Here is a 25,276-nt window from a genome sequence, read left to right as displayed (position 1 = left end):
TTTTTTAACTGCTTCTTTGAAAAAAAATCTTCCTCGCTTATTTTATGCTTCATCTTCTGTTATCATTAGACTTAGTAACTAGTAGAGATTTCTTTATTGTGTTATGAAGCAATTGTAATATGTATATGCTGGATTTTGGAGAAAAAGACACTGGTCTTCATTTTGGAAAAAGCAGTGACCATGTACCTCATCAAAGGCAACATAAAATTTTATATCAGTGATAAAACAGGGCACAGAAGAATGTTAAATGTTCTGAATAGCAACTGCCTACTCTTAGTCTGCTGGGAGTTAGATTTGAAATGGCTTTGGGTCTTGTGTGTTGGATTTCTGTGTTTCCTCTGGCATAAATCAGTCTTATCTCTAAAATCTGAAGTCAGAGTCTGATTGTATGAACTCACTGTAAGGTAATGACAGGAAATCCTAGCCCAGACCTAAAGGATTTATAAAGAGCTGTTATTTAACTGTTCAATCTGAAAGACAAACTTCAGAAAAGACATGGAAAATAATAATTTTAAGTTATTTAAATTGTTATGGGTAACTCTGTATAACCTCTGACATTTGGCAAGACATGAAATCCAGCAGCCTTTATTATGCTGAATGTCAACAGGAAGACCAGTTGGATTTGATGGTGTTTAAGGTCCTTCCCAAACTAAATTATTCTACAATATCCAAGAAAGCCAGAGGATCAGCTGAACTAGCAGCCAAGCAGACAGACACTGCAAATCTCTCAATTTTTTTTCTGGATGGGAGGGAGGAATAAATAAGATATCTTGTGCTTCCCACTTGGCTGGTTACTGATACCCAGCACTCCATGAGGTTACATGGAGTTACCCAGCAGGGTGGAACAGACAGTGCACATTCAGCTCCGCTGTTCATCTCTGCATTGATTCTTGTGAGGACACTGAGGGAAACCAGGAGGTGTCCTGATGCCTTAAGTTTCAGCTTTCATGTTTTTTAGATTCTGTGCTGCCTAGGGGTGCAGTTCTGAGCCTCATATTGAGGGTTAGTAAGCTCTCTTCACAGAATAGGCAGACAAAACAAATCCTTTTCCCGATGAAGACCAAGAACAACTGTTACAAGTTTTCAGGCCCAAAAGCACAAACAACGGTGGACTGAAGAGAGAAACAAGAAGGTTGGGACTTCATAATCTGAAGCTGTAATTGAACAATTAAACCCCAATATGCAAATGGACCAAAACTTACAAAAGTGTAAGACCCTGTGAGCTGTTGTCCACTTTTGTGACCATTTTGGGTCTGTCTTGGACGTAGCCCTGGCCAGGCTCTTGTACTGACCAAGGTGTTTCCTTTAGGGTCTTTTGATAAGTACCTGCTTTATTCTCTTAGCACTGTCTAGTCTCTGTTCCAGGTCAGCCTTCCCAAGACATCAGTCCCTGTCCTGTCCTCTGCTGGCAACACCATAAAGATGACACTAATCGCTGTGTCTTTTTAGAAATTCATGTTTGATAACATCATTTCAGTGGAAAATGTTCTAGAGTTTGAAAATCATATATCAGAAATCCTATTTGATATAATGAGATTTTTTTCAATGTAAAGAAGCTCTTGTATATATATATTTTTGAATTATTTTTGCATACTTGAATACATTTCTGATTTATAAAAATGTTTTTATTCAGTTACAGTCTTCTGACTCTTTTGGTTACCACCCATTGACGTACTAATATCAATGTAACAAAATGCAACAAAGTCTCACTACTGTAATAGTGCTGTTGTCCTTTCCTTTGAAAATTGCTAATTGCAGAATTTCAATTTTCTCATTTATCTTGGCAAGAGAAGAAATGTTTACTATAGTTAGATAAAATGATTGAATTTTATCTGAAAGTTTTGATTCATCTCCAATGTAAAAATATTTTCTGCAATTTATATCTCAATCAAGATCAGATTTAATGCAGCTTTCCTAATTAAAAAACCCCACACTGTTTAGACTGGAATTTGACCAATCAGTTAAGCAGAGGAATGTGTGTTTCAAATAGATTTATATTCTAAATGTAGACAACATAGAAATTCTGTAGTAATTTAATAATTTAGGAAAAACACAATGGCAAAGAGCACACTTTTCTGAAACTTTGGAGAAGTAGGAAAATCCAAATAGGTACATTGTCTTAACACAGTGCAAGGCCCTTTTTTTGCTGTCTGCTATGTGAGTTGACCTTACAATTCTTTTAGAAACATTATAATACAAGAGTTTGAATAACTGGATTTTAAGCATAAACTTTCAGACTTTTTATATCCATATAATCTGCTTTACTGTTTTAGTTTCTTGAGGCTTTGTTTTACAGTTACTTTTACTTTTTCTCATAATGATAAAGTAGTTTAAGCAGTATATTCCTTAATTTACGAAGTCCTTGTTGTGATACAGATACACACTCAGGAAAAATTACCACCTTGATTTTGTTGTTACAGGAGTGGATGTTAAACCTACTTTGGTCACCCTATTTGTATGTTTCCAGATGTTGCATTTCAAAGTTGAATTTTATTTTCAAATTTCCAGACTTGATGTTTTCCAGTTCCTAATTTTTCTATTTTTACTGCCTAAAGTTATCCCTTAGATATATCATGGGCTTTCCAGGTGAAAATGTGTGTCTGAATCTGAAATGGCTTCCCGGGAAGATAAATACCTGTATCATTTAATCACAGGAGCAATTAGTGAGTGTTTGCAAGGCTTTGTGCCAGCAGCTTTCAGGTGGGTTACACTGTGTGGGCAGCTTTGGAATGCCACTGTAGCTCACATACCTGTATCCCCATCTGTCAGATTTTAGAGACACATTTTAGACTGACTCCTCAGTGAAGGAAGTGCCTCTGGGGCCCTTGGTGTCTAGGCTGCCAGTGGAGACAATGGAGATGTGGTCAGTGCAGCCAGGGATATCTAGAGAACAGTTTTGCTGTCTAGTCACTTGAGCAACTAACAGAATGGCATTGAGGAAACTTTGCCTGAATGTTAGCATTTCATGCTTACTGAGACCCCCAGGAGCTGGCAAGTGTGATGCATGGGGATAATCTCCAAGAGTACTGCTCACTCTGCAGTGACAGGTAAGGGGCAGATGGGATATTTTTGGGCACTAGATGCCTGTATGTGAATTGCCTCCATTGACATAATGGCTCCTTCCATCAAATGTACTGGAAATTTAGGTGCTGAGTTTGCTTGTGTGGTATTATGATCTCTGGCTGACTCCCAGCTATAGATGCCCAACTCTAGGTTATTAGGGATGATGTATGATAGGACATGGGGCAATGACTTCAAACTGAAATAGAGCATTTAGATCTTAGGAAGAAAGCCTTTAATGGTGAAGGTGGTAAGGTACTGCTGCAGTTGCCCAAGGAACTTTTGGATGACCCATCTCTGGAACTCAGGCCAGGTTGGATCAGGCTCTGAGCAACCTGATCTAGTGGAAGGTGCCCCAGCCCATGGCAGGGGGTGTTGGAACTAGATGGTCTTTAAGGTTTCTTTCACCTCTAACCATTCTGTGATTCTATGATGATTCTTTTTCTCCAACTGCAGTCTGTCTTTTTTCAATTAAAATTTATTCTACGAATGAATTCTCCTATAACCTGATCAGGTGTCACAGGGTGGATGCAGATGGGCTACCAAAATATGTTACAGGAAAGGGTGAAAGCAATATGTGATACTTTTTGGAGAATCTATTTGTCTTGTTTCCAACACTTGACAACTTAACTATGTGCATTCCAAGACTTATCAGAAGATGCTGTTGGTTTTGACATCCACAAATGACTGAAGTGTTGCTTAAGTATTTATTTTTTTTTCTCTTTCAGTTATTGCAATGGATGTATGTTAGATCCAGACTGTGGTCTCTGCTACAAATTGAATAAATCAAGTGTGGTTGAGTCTTCATGCATTCCTGTTGATAAAGATTCTACAATGAAAGCAGCTTGGGGCAGGTATGTCACTTGTCAAGATTTTTATAGCCTTGTGCTCTACAGAGAGTGAATTTTGTGCTATTGAGAACAATTTTTCTTTTATGAAAAGTGTTCAATTCTTAATATGTTCAGGAAGAAGAAAATAACTTGGCATTGTCAAAAATGGGTGATTACTTCCTAAAAATAAATTAAAACCTTGACCCTGATGTGTGCAGCCCTTTTGGTGTAGACTGTCACTTAGGAAGCATGGCAAAAGCACACTAGAAATGAGGAAAATTACCTTTCCTTAATGTTTTTCATTCATTCGAAGTGGCATATTCCCCAGTTACGTACTTAAAACCCTCTAAATTAATTTTCTTTTAAAATGTGTTAATTAAACCACACTTTTAATGTTGGCCTACCAAGGAAACAATTAGCTCAGCTGAATAAACTAAAATCAGCAAAATCTGAAAAGTTCAAATTGTCAAAAGCATGGGGTTTGGCCACAGATTTCTGTGGTTCTGTGCCTGAAAGGGATATCATGCCATATGTTGCACTTGAGTGTAAAAACGTGTGCATTCATAGGTGTCACTGCAAAATATATCACACCTCTTTCTAAAGCAACACAAAAATTTCCTGTGAAGTCACAGCAACTTTGAAGTTTTCTGAAGTACTGACTATTCCTAAGGAATAGCTTTGTGAGTTGGAACATTGTCTTGTAGAGGCTTTATGAATACTTTAGTAATGATTAGGGCTTGGATTAGGGTTTAGAATGGTTCAGAGGCACAGGGGAATTATGTAATTACTTCTGATAAAACCACCTCAACATAATTCATCTCAGCCACCCACACACCATGAACATTCTTAGGGAATAGGCAAAGGTTTGTGTGGTGGTTTGGGCCTCTTTTTGTGTTGTTTTTTTTTTCTTTCATGCATATTTCTTAGAATTAAACCAAACTGTCTTAGTGGCACTGAGTCATATTGGACAGAGGTTGAAAAGTATGAAAATATCTCCTAATTGTAGCATCATTAATTTAAAATTACTCTAAAATTGCCCTCATTTTGATTTCAGTACCATTAGGCCTAGTAATTAATTCCAGGTACAGAAGAGAGAAGCTTATATTTTTTTGTAATCCTAATTTAAAAGTAATGTGATAATTTTGGGGCTATTACAGTTAATAAATAACTGTGAAAACTACAAAATCTCATCTGACCTGCTTGTTCTCTGAATAACTTCAATGTTACATTTTGGAACATACTTTGCATATTGCCTGTTACCCTGATGTGATCTGCATCATGTGGGCTCAGATTTGTAAGGTTAACAGATGCCTTTTTATATTCCAAGTCAACATTCATTTCCTATATGCTGTGGTTTCAAGTAACTTGTTTGTAATTAGCAGAATCACACTAGAATAAACAAAGGCATACATGCAAACAAAAACTTGTTATAAATAGTTGATAGATAAAATTAAACTTTATTTCATTAGCCAGTGCGATTGTTTAGCACAGTAAATGTGGGCATAAGCAATTTTTTCATATTCATGATTCAGTCTCACATAGACTCTTTGCTGTACAAACTATTGGAGCAAATTAGATAGGGTAGAAGAAATATTTCCTTTTCGTGTTGCAAAATGCAGTCTTTCCATGTGCACGAATTCCACAGCATGAGGACCTGCTTAAAAACCTTCACGAGGAAATGAAAGTATTTTACATATGTTATATCGGTAGTCACCTGCCCTAAGAAGGAAAGCCAATAAAATACCCACATTTCTTTTTCTAAATATTCATCACCATTTCTAGTGTTTATTTCGTTAATTTCTCTCTTGCCTCCACCTGCTCTGTGTAATTAGGCAGTTTTCAAAAAGCTGATCCTTCAAGCTGTGAAATGTCAAGCGGCGTCTTCTGTGCCTTCTAAGCCCTGTGCAAGAGGGAAGCATTTTGCCTTCTCCTTTTCCTTCTGCTCATCCTCCTCACAGATCCGTGTATTTCTGCCTGCTGACCTAGGGGAATTCCAATAGATTTTTGTTTCCAAGGGTTCACATTCACATGCCACTCCCCAGCTCCGTTTGCTTGAATCCTGAGTTGGCTTTACAGCCAAATTCAGTCCCACAAAGCCATAGGATTTCCCTGCCAGGGGAGGATTGCTGCAGGGAAAACAGTGTGCTTACATCCCTGGTTGTGTCTCAGAGCAGCCAGAGGCATCTGTATCTCCCTGGCAGCACTGGGAGAACAAGTGCCTGAGAAAAACTAACAGCACTGGTGAGGGAAATTGCAGCCCATCCTTTCACAAAGTTACTTTGTCACAAACTAGACATACAAGGGAAATTACTTTAAAAATACACAGCATTATGGTGATCAGAAAGTAGTGTATTAATTTGAAAGATGGTTTTGTGAGCTCTGGACAGCTGATAGCCCTAATTATCCGTGGCCTCTTTTGTAACTCTTGTGTGTTCTGGTGGCTTCATGCCACCCAGTATTAGATGAATGAGTTTGAATGGCTTAAAACCTCCAGGGTTACACTTGGCTCATGGAAAACCTATTTTGTCATTAATTTTGCTCAGGAGAGAAGAAATACCTGATCTATGTGTTTGGGACTTGTTGGACCTCAGATGCCTGAGCATTAGCAGAAGCAGCAGCTCTTACGATGCTGATGCAGGAGTTAGAGGAACAGCTTCTCCTGGGCTCAGGCTGACAGTGCCCTGCAGAGCATTTTACTGCTGCTGTGATCACATCTTGTTTATGATTTTCCTGCTGCAAAGTTGGGAGCTGCAGCCATCAGAACCCAAACTGTCTTTGACATTTACTCAGGGGCTTATATGTTCCTGATGTGTAACTACCACCAAGGTGAGAGGTGCTCAGAAGCACTAACAGAGAAGGCCTTATTATATATTTTTTAAAGCTCTCTGCAGCCGTGCAGGCTGATATAGAAAAGTCCTGTTTATGTATTTATAGCTTTGCACTGCTTTTCACCGTTGGTCCCAAGGTACTTTGATAACACTGATGTAGATGGCAATGCTTCGACTGTTACCATAAAATACTGTAATGCATTTTATTTCCAGGACATTTCCCCAGTGCCAGCCAGGTGTACTAGATACCACCTCTGTTGTTAATTCCATTTATTTGGTTACAGTATGTTCTACATTGAGAACTTCTGGGGAGGGGAGGGAAGAGAGCAGAGATTTCAGTCTCCTGTGGCTGCCAGCAAGGCTGTTTGTGTTGCTGTGGTTGTCATAGAAACCCAGGGAGACAATTAAAGCATCCACATATTTTTCAAGAAGAATATGGCGTTTGGGTTCTGTTGAATGTTGGGAATTTGATGACTGGCAGTGGCCCTGGGGGAGAGAGGGACTGTGCAAGAACAAATCTGACTGAATCCAAGTCTGAGCTTAAGCAGCATGGGTACTGTGCAGTGGGTGTGCCTGTAACATCATGCATGTACCACAAGCAGGAGAGATGTATTTTTCATTATTTAATCAGTTACATAAGCGCAACTGGTATTAGAATAACAGAGAGGAGTGTCTTGCCCAGGGCACCAGCACAGGCAGGTGCTTTGCTCCCCTTGGTATTTCTGAACCAGTTTACAAAATAGCTGTTGACATGAAAATCTTGCTGCCTCCAGCTCTACCCAGGGATACGGAAAGGATGGTTCAAAAGACAGTGAGCAAGAATATTCTTCAATTATTTACTTCATAGTAAAAGAAGAAGAGCTGTATCTTTTCTTTCAGTGTGGTCTCATGGTTCTGCATTGAGACTCTGTTTTCCAAGATTTAGGGAAGTTTTGCACTTAGCAGTAGCACAGAAAGCCTTGCAGTTCTGTTCTTCATGAACATTGAATTATGAAATCCCCGTGGACTTAATAAAAAGCATTATCTCACATGTACAAATGGGGATACAATGGGAAGGTTCCAATATGAAGCTCAGGTGGCACAGCAGAGGTCATGGGCAGAGTCCTTCTCTCAGCTAGGACAAAATGTAGAGGTGATTGCTTTCAGTGCTGTGCTTTCTGAACACAAAGCAAAACTTAGGGTTTTCCCCTAAAATTACAATTACTCCCACAATACTGAGAGAAATTTCCCTCTTTAAATTTCTCTATGTAATTGGAATACTCCTAAAGGTCAGCCAAGAATTAAGCAACTTTAAATTGCATTACTACCCTTACAGTTGAAAGAATAACTGCAAGGGAAGGAGGTACTTACAGTGCCTTGATGTGACATTAACCTTGACATGAGTATGTTGTCAAGACGACAGCAGGCCCACAACTGAGCTAAAACGCTCTCATGAGCAACTCTGAGCAATCTTCCTCTGGAGAGAATGATGTTGATTTTATACAGTAAACAATTATGAAGAAATAATAACATCATCATCAGATCAGAGACAAGCCTAGAAGCCATCCTGTCCACAAAATTAGCTGGCAGGTCTCCACAGTCCCCGAAGGAGAACGATTGGGAACAGAAATCTATAAAGAGAGAAGAGCTGAGTGATTTGCTTTTTTCAGCCATTTTTATTAACTTTGTTAAAGGAACATCTCCCTGCCGAGGGAGTTGAATGTTTCATGGAGAATCCTGCCTTTCTCAGTCTAAAAAAGCACTCCCCTCTCTACGGGCACTCAGTGCAAAGGCGAGAGTGCAGAAGAGCTCTGTCTTTGGGAAGCTCTGTTTTCCTCAAGCCAGGGATCTCCTGCATATCTTCCTTCCATGTAAAATTAATGGCATGTTTACAGATGCTCAGCAATGCTGTTGTGTTTCACTGTGTGCCTGTTGCTCACATCTGCTAGTTTGCTGAGGGGTTTAAATGTGTCTTGGAAACATGTTTGGGGGAGAAGTGGGTTTAAATCACCTGTGCAGTGAGGTGAAGTGAGTCAGGCAGGCAGTCAAACCCTCCTTCCCAGCTTTGGGAGTGTGCCTAATGACCTTGGCATTCCAGCCTGGGCGCTAGCTAGTTAGCGTGGTTAGAAAAAAATTCCACTGGTTAGAAAACAATGAATTCATGGGAGTTCATTAGCTGGATTCTCAGACAACAGATTGGTTTATGTCCAACAGGGGACATGCCAGTGTCTGTCACAGCCTCGAGAGCATTCTGGGGAGCTTTACATTCATGCAGCGCTGCCTGTTGTCTAATGCATAGCAGATGAGACTCTTAAAATTATTAGAATATTTTTTCTTTGTAAGAACATTAGATTTTTCTAACAATACCATGTTACTCTTCCCCCTTGTAGATAAAGACAGGCGTGTAAGTTCATTACACTTGTTTTGCATTGTGACAGATACATTTGTAAAAGTTCCTGTGACTGCTTCACTAATGGAAAAAGAATGTATGTGTTTATTTACATATTTGAAGACTTAGAATCTGTTTTCAGTACATCATGGAAAGCAGTATTACAGACCTTTGCTGTTACCATGGAAAGATTAGCCCCAGAGCAGTCTTTCAGGAATTGAACACTCTGCTGTCCATGGGTAGACGTGGCTCGTTTTGTCATGCAGAAAGTATTGGTAGAAGATTTTATTGCTGAAATGATTATTTGAAACCTTTCTACAAGGGTCTGCATTGAAAATTCATGGTTAACTCAGCAGTAATTAGAAGAGAAACTAGTATTTCTCTTTACCAAGTTGTCAGATCAATAGATGAAGGTTATACATAGGATTATGGTTCTCATATTTACCATGTAAAAAACAATAGTAGAGGGAGTAAATGATTCAAGGAAGTAGCAGAATCAAGAGAATATTCACATCTGCATGTATGCTGGCAGCACTCAGAAGAGTTGTGATTATAACCAGTAGTTATAAACAGAAATCTCTTGATGAACAATATGGTAAATGTTGGCTACATTGAAATATGCATAACTTCAGTAGGAACCAGAACATAAAATGCCTCCTCTCTGCCTCGAGAAAAGAAAAGATATTGTTTAGAAAACAAAATCAAGATGTATGCAGAATTATATTCTGAGTATCTTCCCCAGTGCTAGTAAGTATGAAAACCTGGAGCAGCTGGGTGGCAAGGTGCAATCTTACTTGTCCTGTTTGATTAGGGGTATGTACTTCTGCACAGTAATATCTAATATGTATAAATGAGGTGTGTCAAAACAGAAATGAAAAGAAGATCTGAAACTGATTACAGCCTTTGTCAGCCAGAACTCTGAGGCACGAGGTCTTTCCTGGGAGGAGGTTATCAGACATGGAATCACAGTCCAAAGGTTGCATATACCAGTGTGATTTGTAAAAGGGATGTAGAAAAGGAACTTAAGAAATCTCATGTGCATATTTTAAAGCCATTTCTGCTAACTGGTAAGAGCAAAGAGGAAGAATGGAAGGATAAAGTAATATAGAATACTGTGTCCTTAATCCTTAATGAGCCTGTCTTATTGGTGGTGCAGGAGTAGGTAGTAAAATAAGTGGAATTTTAATGTTCAGATCCTTTCAGCCACTCCTCCTGCTCAAATCTTTAAGACATGACATTTTAAAATTATTTTAGAAGGAAATTATTTCATGGTGGAGGTGAGAACCATAATAAGCTCCTTTTAAGCATATATAAAGATGGTGAAATCTATATATGTACTGAAATATCGTAAGGGTGTAATTAAGTAATTGAGGGTGGAATTTTATTATAACTTTAAGAGAAGATGGTCTTGTCTTTTTTTTTTACTGTTTAACTTGCTAAAGAAGGAAGACTTTTTTTAGTTATTGTTATAACGTAATTATATTTTAATTTAATGCCTGTAGAAATAAGGTACTTTGTATATTATAGCTGCATTTTAGGTCTAAAATAGTGAGCAGAGCAACATGATAATCTAAACTGAAACTATTTGCATTCCTTTCAGAGAAGTACTTAGGAATTACTATTAATAGCTCTAACATAATATTTCTACTCAACCTGTGGCAAATTCTGGATATTTGAAAAGCCTTGTTATGAAGTGAGTGTGTTCTGACTGGGAAATGTTTAGTTTTAGTTCTGAAGACAGAATTTATTTGTTGGAGGCAGCCAGCGCAAAATAGGGTTTTAAGGCACTACTGGTTAGTTTGAAACATCATCTGTACATTTGTTCTCTACCCATTCCTTTTGATTGCACTCTGCTGCTAAACATGCTTCTGGATCTTACTCCAGGTTACTAGTGAAAAGGCATTCTGGTGGGAAATGCCAACTGCCCTTCAGGTTACTTGGTACAACTACTTCAGATGCTCGTAGCATTATGGTAATTGGAATATAAAAACCAAAGTGGCCTTTGAGCTAAAACATTATCTATCAAATGGTGCTGTCTGGAAAAATTGTGTTACTTAAATGGAAAAATGTTTGAGTCAATGCTTTTCGTTTTAAAAGTGCTCCAAAGAAGAAGATGGTATGGCGTTCAAAATTTAAATACGCATCTGCTGAAGAAGCAAGCTTTCAGGTTTATTTGATCATTCTCTGAAGGGGAGCTAAAAGGAAAATACTCTTGTTCCGTGTTTAAAAAGCTTGTTTGCTCCTAGCTGACAAAGAAGATAGGAAAGCGAAGGAGAAAAAAAATGCCAATGTGCACGAGAGAATTGTCAGTCTCTCATCAGTGTGCTTGGAGTATGAGGATTATTCCTGCAGCTTTTCTCTCTCTCCCTTATGAAATGTACCTTAGAGAGTCTTTTATTGCCCGTAGGAGCCTGCTGCTAATTAGCTGCTCCAGCTGCTCATCTTCTGGGGGACAGATTGTGAGAGGTCTGTGCCCTGCTCTGCTCATCCAGGGGGCTGAGAGGGGCAGAGTGGGAGTCTGCAGGGAGCTGCTGCTGGGAGGGACATGGGGATTTCCCCTTCTGCTTTGGAACCAAGGAGGACTGACTCGTATTTGGGCCCATGTGGATTTTTTTTTTTTTCTGATGGGAGAATTTCCAATAGTTGTTTCTTCATATTTATTTGGTTATTGGCTCTGAAGTTTGAATTTAAATAAAAAATAATTAGTGAAGGCTGTCTCAGCAGATTCATTTAGGCTTTTACTGTGAAATGAATTTACTAAAATTAAGTTTTTTCTGTTTGGAGGGTAGAAAATATTTTGGAAAGACCCATGGGGTAGAGGATTTTTACTGAAAATGACCGTTCAACAGGGCTGAACTCAGACCTCCATACAGCAGCTTGTACCTTTAACAGCATCCCTAATCCACATCTTACATACCTTTATTCCATAAGTAATTCTTCAATAATCACAACTTTGGATACAGTAAAATTTTTGTATCTTCCCTTATTAAAAAACTGAAAATTTTAGAGTATATTTTTTACTACTGAGGGAAAATTAATCAGTACATTTCTGCAGTAGGACTGTTGAATAACTCAATATGTTTGATAAGTTTAAGTCATAGAAATAACTGTATGTGCTGTTTGCATGTGTGGTTCATTTCCTTGAGAATGGAGGCAGTAACATCAATCCCTCACTGGCACAAGATGAACTGGAATTATTGATTCCTTTGATTTGAAGTCATGCCCTTACTTTAACTCAGCTCATTGCTTAGTGTAGGCTAGGAAGGGGGCAGTCTGTGAGGTGACAGGTCATTCTTCTCATCAGCAGCACTTTGGGCATTTCTTCCTCCTTGCAGGAGTCTTCCTTTTGTCCTGTAGCTTTCCACAGCTGTCACATTAAGCTTTGCATGGGTAATATAAGGGATGAGTTTGAGGTTCTGCACAATGATTTAGTTCTTCAGACCTGTGATTCAGATGGCTTATGTTCCTGTTTAGCATATTTTCTTGGAAAAGTAACTATTGTTCAAAAGCACTTATTTATGTAAAACTCTTTTTAGATGTCAGAGGCCATGAAAGATGATTACTTTGATTTCTGCTGAGTTCTTCGACTGTCACATCCCAGACTATTGAGTTGCATATAACAATGAAGACTTTGGTACCCAAAGTTCATAAATTTCATAAACTAGAGATAATGTAACCACTTACCATTTATAAAATTCGTTAGAGTAGGCATGGGTATTGCACCTGCCTGCACAAACCAAAGCAGAGCAACACTCTCTGTTAAGTGCTCGCTCTCACAAATCAGGCATGAAATAATTATCGTGTTTTGAGTGTTCTTAGAGCCTTAGGGCTCCATTTTCAGTTACAACATTAATGATTTGCAGTGAGTTTTAGGGATGGCAGCAGAGGAATCTTCTTTGGAGAGCTCTGTTGGGTGATTTAATTCAGATCCTCCCCGGTACAGCAGGCATGGGTGGGGATGCAGTGCCTCATTCCCCTTCTGAAACAGGTTTCCCTGAGCTTTTTAGGGCAGATCTATTGCCACCTACTGGAATCAGGGAAAAGCTCTGTTTTAAAAATATTCTTCCATCATCTATTTGAAACAACGAATGCAAGATCTCAAGTATTGTCTGATTAGATTTCAGTTGTGATAGCAAACAGTTGCTGGCAGTAGTTAAAATGTAATATTTGTGTCTAAATTGCTGTTACAGGAAACGAATGTCACAGTTCAGTACTTAGATGGGAGGTTATGGTGGTCAAAATGTTATTGTTAGAACTATTGAAATGTAAACTTTATATGTATGCCAGTAGCTAGAAATTAAATAGAGCAGGGAAGTGCTAAAAAGGCATGCTAATGCATATAAAATTGATTTCTATTTTAAACTCCTTGTCCTTGTGGTTTTTGGTCTCAGATTCAACAAGAAAGGGAAATCTAGAAAGTTCCCCTCTGTTTTCTTTTTGTTTCAGTAAAAATTTCCAAAGGATTGATACTTTATTCCCTCTTCAATTCCCTGAAATTGGTCGTTAACTGAGGTTTTAAGGTATTAACTATTACTAATATATATATAACTATTACTTTTAAGGTATTAACTATTAACTATTCCATTAGCTCTATGGAAAATCGTTCCTGATCAGTCCTGGTTTGGCTGGGAGGCACAGGGTCTGCTGCCTGGAATAAACAATAAACTGTCTGTAAAGCCTCAGCAGTGTGTCTGCAGCCACAGAGCAGACCCAGGTTGTGTTGGAATTGTGTCACCACATCCCATCTGTGGTTTGAGTTTGGGGTTTGGGTGGGATTTGCTTTGCTTTTCTCAATTGAACTATCAAATCTTGCCATTCCTTGCTAATTTCACATACCAGGTTTCAACATGAAAGTGCAGTTTTTACCATACCTCTGTAGGTCTAAAACTTCGGGGTAGTTAAAAGCAATACATTTTTTTTTCTCCTTATCATTTTTTAAAGCATTTGGAAGCATTCAGAGGAAAAAAAAAAAAGGATTGTAATATAGAACTTATTTCATTTGGAGGGTAAACTTCCAGTGAATATTTGTGCTGAGTTACCTTGATATTAAGTCACAGCAACAACCTTGATTTCTTTGGTCTTTAATTTCCAGTCTTGGAAATGCTTTTGACAATTGTAACTCAAGGGATGCTTTTGTCATGATGACATTCCTTTGACACTACCACTGGGCACATGGTGGACAGCACAAGCATCAATAAAAGTTACTTGTAAGTTTAAGTAAAAATAGCAAGTCTGGATGGAATTTGTTTAAACCAACTTCAGATGCCTAAAATTGTTACCTTGAGCTGTCGTGTAGTTCCTTGACTAATGGAGTAGAAAAGGTTCCTTCTTGTTCCTTTGGAGCTGGTCTTTGCCTGTGTTTTAGAGAACAGACTTTCTTATGCCATGCCAGCAGTTCTTGCATGCTGTTCTGTTAATATTAAAATTAAAATTCTTCAGTTAATATTAAAATAGTGATACTTACTTTTATTGAGCCCTATGCTCAGCCCTTCCCACCAGCATTCATTGGAGTCATCTGTCTTTATATAGCATACAAAAGAGGCTGGGAGAACTGATATTTCTGCAGTGATTAGGCAGCTGGTTGATATTTCTGTTATAACCAAAAGAACTTTGGATATTACAATTATTAAGAAAATGAAATGTAAATTCAGGTGAAAAAATAAATGAGATTGAACATTTGGATATGGATATTTATTTTATGGAAACCTGCATGAAATTCCGAAGTGCTGCATTTGACATCATGATCTTCAGAACAGTTTGTTTCAGTAACTTTACTATTGAGTGTCAATGCTGCAGTCGGGGAGACTAAATGATTTAGATCTGGAAAGAAAAGCTAGAAGTTCTCCTATCCTATTGCCCCAGTTCTGTCAGCAGTTTGATTGCAGTCTGGTGCTCCATCCATAAGCTCTCAAGCATGGCAGAGCAGGGATGACCCAGAACTTCCACCAAACCACCAGGAGCAGCAGAACAGCTGCAGTTCAGGAAAGACCAGGAGCACTGAGGTACAGCGAGGGGTCTGTGCACAGAATTCTTACTGAGCTAGCCTATCTATGTTCAATGCCAGTCTGTCTTGAACAAAAAATACTGGAATCTCCAACATTTATAAGCATTTTTGTCCTGAAAGTGCCCCAACAGAATGCAGCCTGCCTGCCTGTAGGCAGGAATACAGTGGCTAAATCTGTCTGGTTTTTGCTAGAAAGCCTCAGGCAGCACAAGTTAGCTCTGGCAGCCCCCAAGGTGGCTGACAGACACTTCCCAGTTACTGTTCTCCTCTGAAATTCCCAAAAGGTTTGTCTTTCAGAAGAAATGGCCAAATCATTAATGAACACTCCCTCCTTTCAGAGAAGATGGGGAAGCTGGCAATGACTGGATGAAGCCAGACTGATGTGCGTGCTCACTGCTGAAACTGATTGTTCCAAAAGTGAACTATTTCGGTATAACCACAGGAAAGCCACTAAACAGCCTTTAAAGCACATTCTGGGGTCACAGGGAGTCCACAAGCCTTTCTCAACCATGATGGCTACCAGGAGGGAAATAATAGCTCATTCTGTTTCCAGAATGTCTCTGTGATACCTTTTTGCTGGTTGTCATGCAGAGACAGCTTTGTGCTTATAGTTTAGATTTGTGAAATGGCATCTACTTCACGAGCAGTTACATTTTCCCAGATGTCATTTCTTGCAAGGGTTTGCCACGTGGCTGTGCCCTTACTGTGCCATGAGATGTTTCTTTTCAGTTTGTACTTGATTGCAGTGAACACAATTAAATGGATGTTTTGTGGAAGCCACCAAGGTGGTGGGAGCAGGAATTCTTATGTCCCACTGGTCACTCTGTGTGCAAATCACATCACTGAGCCACGGCCCCATCACACACATCACATCTCCATCCAGACTTGTACATGAATACATGAATATTAAAGTGTAGCACCCAAATTGTGAGTCTTTCCCTCTACCACATAATGAAGTCTTTTCCACTCCATCTGGTAGAATGCAGTGGGTTGATGATATTTTTTTATATTGCTGTCATACTAGAATACGTATCAATCATGGCAAAGGCTTCAAAAATGTTGGGTAGTATCACTTCCATCATATTTACTCAAATTTCTAAACATTCTTTGCTGTTCTGCATCTCCAGGAAGTTCTTCAAGAGTTGATAATACCTCAAAGAAAGAAATAGTGAGAACTGCAGCAGTTAACTGAAGTCTCTCAGTATGAGAATTAGAACTGAACTAAACTGTTCCTTTATTTCTTACTGGATCTTTCTTCTTTTGAGGATTGGCTGAGAGACGTTTTAAGAACAGCACATTAATCTGGGAGGCTTCATGACTTACTGAGGACACTCTGCTGGAGCTCACCTTTTATAAAGCATTTATAAAGATTTTGGGGTTCTCAAAACGTCCTTAGTTTGGAAGCTACAAGAAACAGTAGAACTTGTCTTGAAAGAGAATAAAAAATTCAGGGTTAGTAGAGTTGTCCAAGGGCATGAACAAATAAAAGTGTTGTGATGAGAGGTGGACCACTGGGCACAATTGCTTATTGAGCCACAAACCTTAGGAACAGGATATGCTGAAGGGATAAACCTAAGGTTTATATGCATGCTAAGAATATTTCAGTATGAACTGTCAGAGAGTTTAGTGGTTGCGAAACACTCTGTGGCTATTTTTAATTTTTTTGAATAAGTGTATTCTACATATGAAAAAGCAGGAAAAGTTATTGAAGGTCTCAATCTTTAAAGCACACAGATATAAATTTTCTGTAAGCCATTGGAGTGTGTCCTTGACGGTGGAAAAAGGGCAGAAATCTGCTTGTGATCATTTCGACTCCTTCAAGCACTAGGTAATAGGTCACAGTTTCAAACACAACAGTTGCCTGCTGTTGCCTTCAGAGCCTTATGTGAAATGGTTCACTCTTTTAATGTTGCTTTTTCGTAGGCTTTTTTAGCTTGTAAACATACAGAATTATGTTTCAAATTGCAAAAATATATTTTTGTGTCTTGTTATGAAAGCACTTCGCAGCTGTGGGCTTCGCTTCTCCTTTACCCTTGCCTTGCTGTAACTTTACCCTTGTATGATGTCAAATTCCAGTGAAACTTGCTCTGATGTTTTTGAGTAATATTTTCTGCCACTAAATATCAGCATATCAAGCTACTGAGTCATACTTCAATTTGAGAAAAAATCCTCAGAATAATATTTTTTAATCATTTTATTTACAAAAAAAATTAAAATTATATCTTCAAACTATTTACTCAGCTTTATGAAGAATGTCTCCAGAAATAATTATCAGATTGCACTCTTGTTTACTTGTTGTATACACAGTTATTTTTTTCTCCATCTTGTAATTCTCATTTACTGCTGTTGGTATCACTGAATTTGTCAGTTAAAAGCCATAAAGTAGTCTTCTGGCTATACATAATAAACCCATTTTTTTCATGCCTTATTAACTGGAGAATACCTTTTATTTGCAGCTACAATTTCAACCTGCCAGGCATTAGCAGGTGTTAACCAAGTTGTTTTCTGCTAGCTGTTTGTTTGGTGTACTCTTACACTTGGATATAAGTGGATGTATATGGCACCTCTGTGCACTCAGTTTGTGCATTAATATATTTAAATAGTTGAGGATTTTATTTAAAATATTTTATTAAATGCTAATTTTAAATAAATGTATTTTATGTATAAATATTCTATATAAAAATATAGAGATATAAAATATAAATATTTTAAAATTCTTTTCCAGAAAAGAGTGCAAAAATATCTTTTTTGCAAAATCAAGACACAATATTTATGATCTTTCTGTTCCTTTTTTGTTGTTGTTTGCTTCATGTCTCCTTTGAAAATTGGAGCAATTTTTAAGCATTTCACCAAAAAATGAAAGAAAGAAGCCACATTCCTTTTTTTATTTTCTCTCAGTTGGACAGCTAATTTTGTACCTGAAAATGTCCAACATTGAAAAGAAACACAAAATACTATATTTTGAAACTGTGACCTATTACCTAGTGCTTGAAGGAGTTGAAATGATCACAAGCAGAAATGCATGAAGGACAGTGACATTCAGCTAATGTCATGCTTATGCTCAAAACTAATTAAGTTTTTGCATTTTGATCAGCTTTTAATTTGAATTCTGTGCATTAAAATTCTGTACTTAGGACTACTATGTGTTTGTTAAGTGAAAAGTTGATTATGTTTCATAGTTGTATGACCTCTCACAAGTTCTTGTGCTATTAATATAATATCTGAATTATTTATGATTATGAAATAATAAAATTTAATTATTACTAGTTAATTCAAATTTGTACTGAGATAAACCAAGTGTGTCCAGTCAGAATCAGAATTAGGACTAGGATAGGACACTGCAGAGCACAGAGGCACCAGATGTTTCCTGACACTTTTTGTGATCATCTAATACTTTGGGTAGGAGAAAGCTTGGAAAGAAAAATAAGTCAATCTCTGTGTAGTGTGATCAAGGTAATTGTGTGTCCTGTAACAAAAACCTGGTATATACTTATTTCTGCTCCCGGTTTTTGAGTGTACTGTCAGCTGCTGTGAGGTCTGAAATGATTGAGTTTTAACACTGTGGAAACACTATTCTGCATTTTTCTGGTTTGAGTCCATTTCTCCAGGTAAGGAGTGCACCAAAGATGATGGAGAAGCCTGTTGGGCAGAGTTCTGGCAGTAGCAGAGAACTCTGTCTCTCCCCTCTGGGTAGATATGATGAGGAATGAAGCTTGAAACCCTTGGGGTATGACAGCAGAATGGGGGATTGTAGCTGACAGCTTGGAGGTAGCCACGAGGACTTGCAAGGTGCTTGTGTAGGATAAAAGAAGTCTGAGGCAAATCCCAAACTGACCATTTTTCATGGGAGATTAGAGTTACCTAATCCCACCAAAGGTGCTTGCCTAGCCCCACAGCTCAGGAGTGTCCATCTGGCAGTGTCAGACAGTTGAGTTCCTTCCTTTGGCAACAGACACAACTGTGTTCTCCACACTTCAGAATCCACTAATAGGTGGTTGCAAAAGTACTGAAATGTCCAGATCAGCAAACAGTTAAGAACCCCTTTGATGTGATTAACTTTGGGTAACTATTTGTCATGGGGAAAAATTGCTCCTGTTTCCAGGCTCTTGCTCAGTCTATTCAGACTGAATAACAGCTCCAGCAATCTGTTTGTCAGGCAAATTCAAATGCAGTTGCAAAGCTGAAATTTCTCAGCTTGTGAAAGTGTTTGAATTCAAACCTAAAGCTTCTTAGGTAAATAAATAATAATATTTAAAAATTATGTTCATCAATATTTAAAAATTATGTTCATATTTAAAAATTATGTGATCCTGTAGCCAGGAAGAGGTAAATCAGAACAGTGTCCCAAGTCTCTTGCAGGTGTGTGTTCTGACATGACTGAGAATCATGGAATCATTTAGACTGGGAATGGTTCTTAAATCATCAGCTGTGTAGTTATAATGGATAGATCCTGTAGCAGGGGGGTCAGTGTAATAAAGGCATTTTCCATCACGTGCAGATGCACCTGTCGTCTGCTGAGGTGCAATTTGCTTTCTTTGATGTGAACTAAACTGTTTTTCCAGGTTTTTGAAACATATGCTAGTATTTTTTAAACTCCTTGCCAGTTACAGCAAAAGGCTTCAATAAGTGTCTCAAAACTCTGTTTGTTTTTTATGCAATGAAGGTTAAGCAATGTGTAAGAAATCCCATTAAGTTTTGTGGCAATAGTTTTTCAAGGCTGCATCTGTTTGTTCTTTTCTGGTTGTCTAGGGTTTTGGGGTGGTTTGTTTTGGTTTGGGGGTTTTGGGGATGTTTTTTGTTTTTCAGTTGCTGTCATCTGGTGCAAGAAGCTTTATCTGCATGTTTTTAGGTAACATCTGGTTTAATGCAAGAATTCTTTCTCTGTGTAAACTATAAAGTCAAAGTGATAAATGCAAACTTCTCCAGAGAGGTGTGGAGCTTCTGAGGCGTGGATGACAGTAGCTGAGGAACTGTGAGAAAGCTTAGAAATTATTGATTCAGACATTAGTCAGGTTTAAAGTAATCTGTTGCCTTCAGGTGGAGTTGCAGTTCACTTGATGCTTTAGACAGCATCTTGCTGCATGTATAAAAAAGGAGCAAGGATTTTTCTTTAAAACAGAATATGCTGTTTTATAGTGAAACTATGCCTCATGGTTTAACTGGTTTCTGTGGGTTGTGCTAATGTAATTTTGGATGTACATGGGTGGATTTGAGAGGCCATTTGATGGACAGGGTAGAGGCAGTTTACAGAAAGTTTTCCTTAGTTACTGTCTGACTACCTCTAAGTTGTTATACAGTTCATCTGGCACCTTGCTAAATTCTGCCCTCTGAGGTAGCTGGGGAGTTGTTCAGACGACTAAATAAGTTTAGCAGAAGAAGAAGGGCTTGAACTTATGAGAATTAATCCAAATGTTGAGATTCAGATTCTTCTGCAGCATGAGTAATTGCTTGTGGATAAATAATCTTAGTTGTTCCCAAGCATCACCCACAAAAACCTTCCTCCATCCAAACAGCAACTACTCCAAATTATGTCTCTTTTGTCCTGTGTCATTTCCATGACAGACTTCAGACGAAAACATGAGTCAATAAACTCGGCATAAATTTCTGTTTTTGAGTGGGTTGCCATGTTAAAAAAGTCAGCACTCTACACAGGAGACTTAAAAAATCCCCTTGAACAAGATTTTTAGTAAATCAAATATATTTGTGTTACACTCGAGACTTAAGTTGGCAAATCGTAGATTATCATGATCCTGATAACCCAGGGACAAAAGGCTGGCTTAAGAGCAGCCCTTAAGTAGTTTTACTTGTGTTAGAACAAAGAAATGGGGGATTAGTGAAACTGTGAATTAACTATAAAATCTTTCTGTGCCATCAGCACTTGATGTCAAAGTTTATCTCAGAGCAGAACGTGTAATTTTGAAATGTGCTTGTTCTAACAAGCATTTTACAGAGATGGACCATCACGTTAGTGTTTTTCTTCAGAAGTAATTTCCTTTGCCTGACTTGATTTGAATTTTGACCTTTTAAGATTTTTGATCTAAATCCATTTAAGATACTTCTGAAGGGATTAAAAGACAACGATAAGTCAGCAGCTTTCATATTAAAAATATATTAACTGTTCACAATGAAACAATTCGTGCAAAAGCTGTATCTTTAGGGCTAGGCAGTCCTCACAGTACAGCAAAGTGAAAATTAATAGATATTTGAGAAGAAGATCAAATTGGTCTCTGTCTTGTGTCTGTGCTATGTCTTGCCCAACCATTTCTCACACTGGGTTTTTCAGTGTTGTGATTCAGAATTCTTGTACAGCCAAAATGCCTCAAATATTAGGAAAATTTACATTGATTATCAAGGAAATAGTTTTATCCTGTTTCATCCTCCTATTATTCACAATAATATTTTAGACTCCCTACACTGGCTCTTTTCTTACTTCTTTTATGTGCCATATGAAGTTAACTTTAGGAGATGAGGAGCAGAGCTTTAGTTCTTTTGAGCTTGAGGCCATATCTGATAGAGGATGGATTCTGTGATTTTGAAACTGACCATATAGTGCTTTTAATTTGAAAATCTACCAATCATCTTCTCATTTATTTCTAGTCAGTTGAATTTTTTGCCTCAATTGTTGGTAGGCCAGACTTTCACTAATTAGAACTGATGTGTGTCTTCAGTAGCCTGTAGAAAATACATAGCCAAAGAAACTCGCAGTAAAGGTTTCCAGAGTAGGAAAGGTTTCTAGAGTAGCATTTTCATGGTTTTGGTTTGGCAGTAATGTCAGAGGCTGTGATGTGGTGTGTCTTCACTGGTTGTACCAATATGACTATTGCTCAGTGTATTGGTAGATACCAGCTCTTTGCACCAGTACCTGATTGCACCATTTCCCTTGTACCATTTACAGGGGATTGCCTGGATGGTCACTCAAAGTGTTGCAGTCAACAACTTAATGACCAAGTGAACAGCAGTGACAAGTGGCATTCCTCAGGGGTCAGTACTGGAGCTGGTGCTGTTTGAGATCTTTGTTGATGACATGGACAGTGGGATCGAGTGTGCCCTCAGCAGGTTTGCAGACAGCACCGAGCTCTGTGGTGCTGTTAACATTTAACATGTTGAAGGGAAACTATCCAGAGGGGCCTGGACAAGCTTGAGAGCTGGGCCCATGTGAACCTCGTGGAACCATAGAATCAGCAGGTTGCAAGAGCCCTTTAAAATCAAGTCTGACATCAGCCCAGTACTGCCACTGTAAACACTAAAGCATGTCGCCCAGCAGCAGCCTCTTAAACACCTCCAGGGATGCTGACTCCAACACTCTCTGGGCAACCTATTGCAATGCCTGACCACCCTAACAGGGCAAAAAACTTCTAGTATCTAACCTGAATGCCCCCTGTCTCAGCTTAAGGCCATTTCTTGTTGTCCTCTTACTTCAGTCACTGTAGAAGAGACCAGCCCTCGTCTAACTGCAATCTCCTTTTGGGTAGTTGCAGACAGTGATGAGATGCCCCCTAAGTCTCCTCAAGACTAAAAAACCCATCTCCCTCAGCCATTTCTCCTAAGATCTGTTTGCTAAACCATTCATGAGCCTTATTGCTGGACATGCTCCAGCATCTCAATGTCCTCTTTGAATTGATGATCTCAGAACTGTACACAGGATTTGAGGTGCAGTACAGTGGGATGATCACTGCCCTGCTCCTGCTGGCCACCACACTCTTGATTACAGGCCAAGATGCCATTTGCCTTCGTGGCCACCTGGGCACACTCTGGCTCACATTGAGCCTGCTGTCAACCAGCACACCCAAGTCTCTTCCTGCCAAACAGCTCTTGAGCCACTCCTGCCCCAGCTTGGAGCACTGCACGGGGTTGCTGGGAATAAGTGCAGGACCCAGCATTTGGCCTTACTGAACCTCCTGCAGTTTTGTCCTCATCCCATTGATCAAGTCTGTCCAGGTCTCTCTGCAGAGCTTTCCTACCCTCAAGCAGATCAACACTCCCACCAGCTTGGTGTTGTCTGCAAATTTCCTGAGGCTGCACACAATTCCCACATCCAGATCATCCACAGGGATGTTAACAGGCTGGGGAACAGGCTGCCCAAAGAAACTGTGGATGCCCCATCCCTGGAAGTGTTCGGGGACAGTTTAGATAGGGCTCTGAGTAACCTGGTCTAGTGAAAGGTGTCCCTGCCCATGGAAGGCAGGGACTGGAACTTGATGATCTTTAAGGTCTCTTTCAGATCACACTATTCTATGATTCTTTGATTTTGTTCTGTGTTTCAGCTTATGAAGCTATGGGTAGCTGCTCCTCTGCTTCCATCATATATGCTCCCTTTCATGCAGGACAAAATTCAGAATTTTTTCTGGTAATAAACAATATGCTAATTATAAATACGTTCTTCAGCAAAATAATAGGTCTTATAGGAACAGTGGTAGAGAAGTAGATTCAGCACAGTAATAGAGCTTGAACAAATATCCACAGAGTGTTATTTTTTTAAAATTCCCAGCACTGCAAGATGCCAGCAAATGCAGATGTCTTCACTTTTACTATGTGTACCATGCAGGTTGACAACTGAAGGATAAGCAAAGCACAGTTTATTACTGCCAGGTTTCTATTTAATCTAGTCTCAAGTACTGTTTTTTTCCTTTTCATTGCACTAAATCTTCTTTTTTTGCAACAAAATTTTCTCTCTGTAAGGGGAAGACAGTGGAGAATAGATGAATGGCCTCAGTCACAGGAGGTTTTGGAGATGTCTGATTCTCCCTTGTATCATTTTGTATTCCACTCTGTCAAAAGTAGGACACAACTGGGGAAAGATGGCAGGGGAAGGAAACACGCTGACCTGCCTGCAATTGTGTCTGCATGAATCAGCATGTTGGTTTGTGCCCATGGAGATGGCTGCAGGATAATAAACCAAGTATGTCTTTGTTTATGCTTTTGTTTGAGAGAAAGCGTGAGGCCCTCTCTGCAGAGCTGCCAATCTGGCTGGGCAGAATGGAGAAACTCATCTCAGCAGCAAGACGTTTAAAAGTGCTCATCAGCTTGTATTCATTACAAACACCTGCAAATGAAACTCGCATAACAGCAAAAGAAGCAAAAGTGATGATGTTAAAGCAGTGGCACTCCTGTGTTCTTGCAGTGGGCCAGTCTGTATCCAGGCACAAAGGATGTGTCTTTGAGAGGGATGTTCAGCTGATCTGTTTTCTATGTGTTTTCCACTTCAAGAGTGAAAATTAATCAATGCCTTGGATGAGATGGCCTTTCTAGGGGAAATCAGCAAGGCAGGGTGCAAAGGTGCACACTGGCACTGTCTGCATTGCTGACCCCAAATTAAGGGTTAACATTTCTCCATTTCATCAGGTGCTCCTCAAGTGCAAAGTGAACTGCAAATCTTACAGGTTACTGCCATTAAGGAAGCATTAAGGCTTTACCAAGGTTCAGACATGCATTTTTCCAGTATTTGTAGGGTAAAGTCTCTCTTTTAAATATTTTTGAGCTTTGGATTTCCAGCTGTCCTGAACTTGAGTCTGGGACTTCACCATGATATCCTGCTTTAAATGTTGTCCTTTCATCAGTGATAACATAGGGAAGATGTCTGCCCCAGGAGTGCTGGTGGGTTGGCCATCAGCACATTGCTGTTCAGCTCTGAAGCACTGAGGGGTGGATGTTACTCCACCATCCACAGCTTGTTGCCCACCTACTGCCCATTGCAGGCATCTTCATTCTGGTTTCCCTACTGTCAGGAGGGTCATATCCTTCACAGAAGTGCTGAACTGATCTGGAAATCATAACCCGGGCAGATGTTCAGCTCTCTGTGATTTCTTCTTTGCAAGTAAATAACGTTGTTTGCATATGAAAGAGTCGTGTCTGCTTAAGTCTTCTCTCCCAAAAGTATAGGGTTTTTCATCTCTAGCAATTGATGTGGTGGCAGCTGAAGAGTTTCATTAGTTACATTTATAACTTGTTCCTTTAAACAAATGTTAATTAAAAAAAAAACTATAACAAAAAATAAAGTTGCCAGTATGTCTTTAAAAATGTCATATCACTGGCAGTCAGAGGGAAATACCTGATCTTATACCTATTCCTTGAAATAAGGAATTCCCACATGGTCCTTGTAATAGACACGTTTTCTTTCAGTAGCTAATTACAAGCACTACCTTCTCCTAAACTATTTCATTGTGTAGGAAGGGAAATGCACACCTCT

At 39.0% G+C, this 25,276-nt stretch overlaps 1 protein-coding gene across 2 annotated transcripts in view; it reads left to right on the top strand.

Moving 5' to 3' along the window:
• SLC2A13 (solute carrier family 2 member 13) overlaps positions 1-25,276 on the top strand; it is a 148,128-nt gene that overhangs the window by 114,399 nt on the left and 8,453 nt on the right. For both annotated transcript variants that reach the window (XM_066318642.1, XM_066318641.1), the window contains exon 7: positions 3,789-3,914. In XM_066318642.1, coding sequence (XP_066174739.1) covers positions 3,789-3,914 — 126 coding nt within the window. The remainder of the gene's footprint in view (positions 1-3,788; positions 3,915-25,276) is intronic.

The sequence above is a fragment of the Sylvia atricapilla genome, chromosome 5 (assembly GCF_009819655.1).
Source record: "Sylvia atricapilla isolate bSylAtr1 chromosome 5, bSylAtr1.pri, whole genome shotgun sequence".
Classification (NCBI taxonomy): domain Eukaryota; kingdom Metazoa; phylum Chordata; class Aves; order Passeriformes; family Sylviidae; genus Sylvia; species Sylvia atricapilla.
This window is presented reverse-complemented; position numbering and strand designations above follow the sequence as displayed.